Source organism: Ornithorhynchus anatinus, chromosome 4 (assembly GCF_004115215.2).
Source record: "Ornithorhynchus anatinus isolate Pmale09 chromosome 4, mOrnAna1.pri.v4, whole genome shotgun sequence".
NCBI classification, from domain to species: domain Eukaryota; kingdom Metazoa; phylum Chordata; class Mammalia; order Monotremata; family Ornithorhynchidae; genus Ornithorhynchus; species Ornithorhynchus anatinus.
In genome coordinates this window covers 126,840,542-126,845,012 of record NC_041731.1, presented here as the reverse complement: position 1 = coordinate 126,845,012, position 4,471 = coordinate 126,840,542, and the positions used below count along the sequence as shown (strand labels likewise).

The window sequence follows — 4,471 nt, the reverse complement described above, 5'->3', positions numbered from 1 at the left end:
AAGAAAAATTGAAGAACAATAAAGTGAGCTTTTCCTAGGTGAGCTGTTTCTTCTTTTTCAGGTTCAAGGTTAGGTAGAAATTACAACGGATAATATGATATGCAATACTATATAAAATAAATGGATATGATCATACAGTATGATAAAACATTAATGAAACAGACTTTACACCGACATATGCATATATGTACAATATTTATATACAAATACACACTCATCCACACCACAAACATCCACATACACACAAACATACAAATATTCTCTTCTACCAATCCCTACTGCATCTTCCTAACTTTTTCCCTTCATTCATCCTCCCTCCCATCCCCACAGTATATATATATACACACATAAATGAATATATTACAGATATATATGTATACTACAAATAAATATCCGTAATGTATTTATTTATTCATTTACTTATGTAGATAAATACATGTATATGCCTCTCCCTCCAGACTGTCTGCACATTGTGGTCAGGTAATGTAATCTGTTATTGTACTGTACTCTCCCAAGTGCTTAGTACAGTGATTTGCACACAGTCAGTGCTCAATAAATATGAATGAATGAATACACTCAAACAACAGACACATATACATACACACACACACATATATACACACAAAAATATAAATACACACATAAATATATGCACATTACTAAACCATTGAACTTTACAAAGAGCAAACCTCTGGAAGTCCAAGAGCCTGGCTTCAGATCCTGTCACCATCCTGCTGTGTGACCTTGGCCAAATCATTAAAAAATAAACAATTGACCCCAAAAAACCCATTTCTCCATGTCTGTTGCTCCATCCTCTGCCCCTCCTCCTCCTCTCCCCCTGAGCTTGGACTGTGCTTCCTCAGCTCTAGAGTTGGCATAAAGCCACGAGCTGAAAGGCGTCTGTCTGTCTCCAGGACCACCCCCACACACTCCCCACATTGATTCGGGTCCCCATTTAAATCCGTCCGGGCCCCCTCCCCAGCCTCAGTTGCCCAGCAGGGGCCATCACTGACAGGCTCAATCTTCATCATGCAGGTCCCAAGGCTCTGCATCGGCCTGGCCTCCATGTGCTTGTTTGTCTCCGCCGCCCCTCCGACCTGCTACTCCAGGATTCTCAGTTTAAGTCAAGAAATCATGGATTCCTTTCGGAGCCTGCAGACCTCTGAGCCCTTGGTGAGTTTATTTGAAATGCTATTCAAGAAGGGGTTCTTTTTGCCATTTTTGGCGGGGTCGAAATCGGTCTCTCCGGAAGATATAATGTGGGTCTGTGTTCCCTTCCCCAGGAACCCTGTGTGGAAATGCTGCCCAAGCTCTATTTGGATATTCATGTAAGTTTATTCTTTCTTACATCTGGGCAGAAGCAGTTAGTGGCAGGGAAAAGAATCTGTGTCAGGCCAGGTGCACTTTGGGATAAAAAGCAACATTGGAAAGTTTTGTGGTAAAAAAAAGAAGCTGCTGTTAAATGTGGGTAGATGTGGAATAAGGAGAGCATTTTCTTGACTCTGAGGGAAATGAAGAAAACACAAAGCGGGAGTCAAAAGTGGGAGCTTGGCCAGGAACAGCCATGAGATTGCATCCCCATTTACTTCAGCTCCACTCATAGGAGTGGAGTTCAGAGTTCCACGTATGGCGAGGGATTACAGTTTCCATAAGTCTGTGGAAAACACTGCAGTCATTGAAAAATTAACAGGTAGAATCTAAGAAGGTGTATTAGTCAGTTGTGTTTATTGAGCTTTTACTGTGTACAGATCACTCTACTTAGTGTTTGGGAGAGTACAGTATAACAATAAATGGACACATTCCCTGCCCAAAACAAGCTCACAGTCTAGATTCAGAATATTTAGGGAAGAGAAAATAAGGTTGAGGGGTGGCTAAGGCAGCTTTTGGGATGAACCAAGAGGGGATTGAGCCAGATGGCCTCATTTTCAGCCAAAGACAGAACAAGAAACGGATTTTTGAGAGATGAAATGGGCTGTTGAAAAGAGCTTGAGCCGAGGCGCTAGGAGACTTGGGTTCTAGTCCTGGCTCCGGCATTCGCTTGCTGTGTGACCTTGGAAGGTCGCTTAACATCTCTCTGAGCCTCAGTTTCCTAATCTGTAAAATAGGGACATCTCTCCATCTTAGTGAATTCTGTGTGGGACAGGACTGGATTTGATCTGATTATTGAGTATAGATATATACGAAAGCACTTAGGATGATGCTTGACACATAGTAATAGCTTAGTATTATTAACAAAACCCCACTTTTCCTCAGCTCCCACGTCACCATCACTCACTCCCCTTGCTCTTCCCTCCTCTCCCCGCTCCACAGCACTTATGTATATATGCATATATCTAAAATTCCATTTATTTATATCAATGCCTGTTTTACAGGCATTGATGTCTGTCTCTCCCCTCCTCCTCGCGACTGTGAGCCCGGTCTGGACAGGGATTGTCCTTCTTTATTGCCATATTGTACAGTGCTCTGCTCACAGTAAGCACTCAATAAATATGATTGAATAGATGAATGAATGAATGATTTTCCACAGCCCTCATTCACCGGTCCAAGGGAAATAAAAAAACATTAAAGTGAGTCTTTCCAGGGTGAACTTTTTCTTCTTTTTCAGGTTCAAGGTTGGTTACAAATTGCAATGGACTGCTTATGATAAAATATTAATAAATTGATTATATATATATATATATATATATATATATACATTTCTTCATCATTGAACTTTTCAGAGAGCAAGTCTTCAGGAGTCCAAGAGCCTGGCTTCAGATCCTATTCTATCACTGGCCTGCTGTATGGCCTTAGCCAAATCATTTGAACTCTCTGGGCCTCCCATTTTCACATCTGTAAAACTATGCCACCAATCAATCAATCAGTGGTATTTACTGAGTGCTTACTTTGTGCAGAGCACTGAACTAAGAATTTGGAACAGTGCAATGGAGTCAGTAGACACAATCCCTGTAAAACTATCTGCCCTTCCCATCCTCTCAGAGATGTTGTGAGGGCAAAATTAGATAGTTATTTTTATGGTATCTGTGAAGTGCTTACTATGTGCCACGCACTGTACTAAGAGCTGAGGTTGATACAAGCAAATCATGTCCCACGTGGGGGGTCACAGTCATCATTCCCATTTTACTGAAGAGGTAACTGAGGCCCAGAAAAGTGAAGTGACTTGTCAAAGGTCACACAGCAGACAAGTGGTAGAACCAGATTTAGAACCCAGGTCCTTCTGACTCCCAGGCCCATAATCTACCCACTAGACCATGCCTCTTCTCTTGATGACGTTGCTTCTCTTAAGGTGTTAATGTAAAAACATTTTGTAACATGAAAAATACTATATGAATTCAAGGTATTGCAAACGGCAAACACGGGCTGTGTAGCAGCTTCACCATTCCAGCTTCTCAGCACACACATACAAACGATCATCATCATCACGCCTCTCTATCCTTTCCAGAATTACTGCATACTGACCAAAATGAGGAACTTCATCGCCTCCCCAAAATGTCGGAAAGTTCCCCAAGTAGGAGCCCTGAAGGATAAAGTCCGGAGTCTATACATCATTATGAACTCATTCTGCAGGAGGGTATGTCAAATGAAGGGGGTTTTTGTTTGTTCATTCTCTTCCAGTCTTCTGTTTCTCTAAGAAGTTGCTTTGTTCGGCAAGGTTTCCCCAGTCTCAAAATGTGCCACTGTGCTTTCTAACATTGGGCCTTCTCTCTCATTCTCCCAGGATTTAGTGTTCCTGACAGATGACTGTGTTGCTTTGGAAAACGCCACCCAATCCCTCACCGATCCCGTGGAGATTCAAAGCTAAGGCCCAGTAGCCGAGAAGCTTCCAGTGATACCAGCAGACCAAATCTTGAGGGGTTAAAGTCGTATACCAAATATACTTGCTGTCTATGCACACTAACACTATTATCTCAAATCTGCCTGCTCTGTAATTTCTCCCGGGAATGAAGTTCATGATTTGCAGACCTGCAGAGCTCCTGGTGATGCTAAGATCGGATCTGTCATAACTAGAACGCACTTGGATCTGTATCCTTAGAGCAACTGGCATTCACCCACTGAGCCCCACAGTCCTTATGTGCATACATACAAGTTATGTATGTATATTAATGCCTATTTCCCCTCTCTAGACTGTAAGCTCACTGTGGGCCGGGAACATATCTACCAACTCCGTTGCTTTGTACTCTTCTAAGTGTTTAGGACGGTACTCTGCATGCAGTAAGATTATACTTTTTGATTGATTATAAGGGTGTTTATTTCCCTCATTTACATCAGCTAATCTGACGCATTTATTGAATCCTTCTTGTAGGCAGAGCACTGTACTATGCACTTGGGAGAATATAATGGAATAATCAGACACTAGCACAATTCCTGCCCTCAGGGAATTTGCAATCTACTGGGGGAGACAGGTGTTAATATAAATTACAGGTAGGGGAAACAGTAGACTATAAGGATATGGACTAAGTGTTGTGGAGGA

General features: G+C 42.0%; 1 protein-coding gene across 1 annotated transcript; it reads left to right on the top strand.

Annotated features, from left to right (window-relative positions):
• The first annotated feature begins 1,029 nt into the window (after positions 1-1,029).
• On the top strand, positions 1,030-4,110 carry CYTL1 (cytokine like 1). The gene is made up of 4 exons (XM_029063590.1): positions 1,030-1,173; positions 1,284-1,328; positions 3,443-3,571; positions 3,719-4,110. Exons 1-4 carry the CDS (start codon positions 1,030-1,032, stop codon positions 3,800-3,802), a joined length of 402 nt encoding a protein of 133 aa, XP_028919423.1. The 3' UTR covers positions 3,803-4,110.
• Positions 4,111-4,471: the final 361 nt, after the last annotated feature.

What these genes read in the sequence shown, in the direction of transcription:
- CYTL1 (XM_029063590.1), top strand. Translation starts at nt 1,030, where the DNA reads ATGCAGGTCCCAAGGCTCTGCATCGGCCTGGCCTCCATGTGCTTGTTT. An exon ending in TGCAGACCTCTGAGCCCTTG is followed by an intron (nt 1,174 to 1,283) that starts GTGAGTTTATTT and finishes TCCCTTCCCCAG; the next exon opens with GAACCCTGTGTGGAAATGCT. An exon ending in AGCTCTATTTGGATATTCAT is followed by an intron (nt 1,329 to 3,442) that starts GTAAGTTTATTC and finishes TATCCTTTCCAG; the next exon opens with AATTACTGCATACTGACCAA.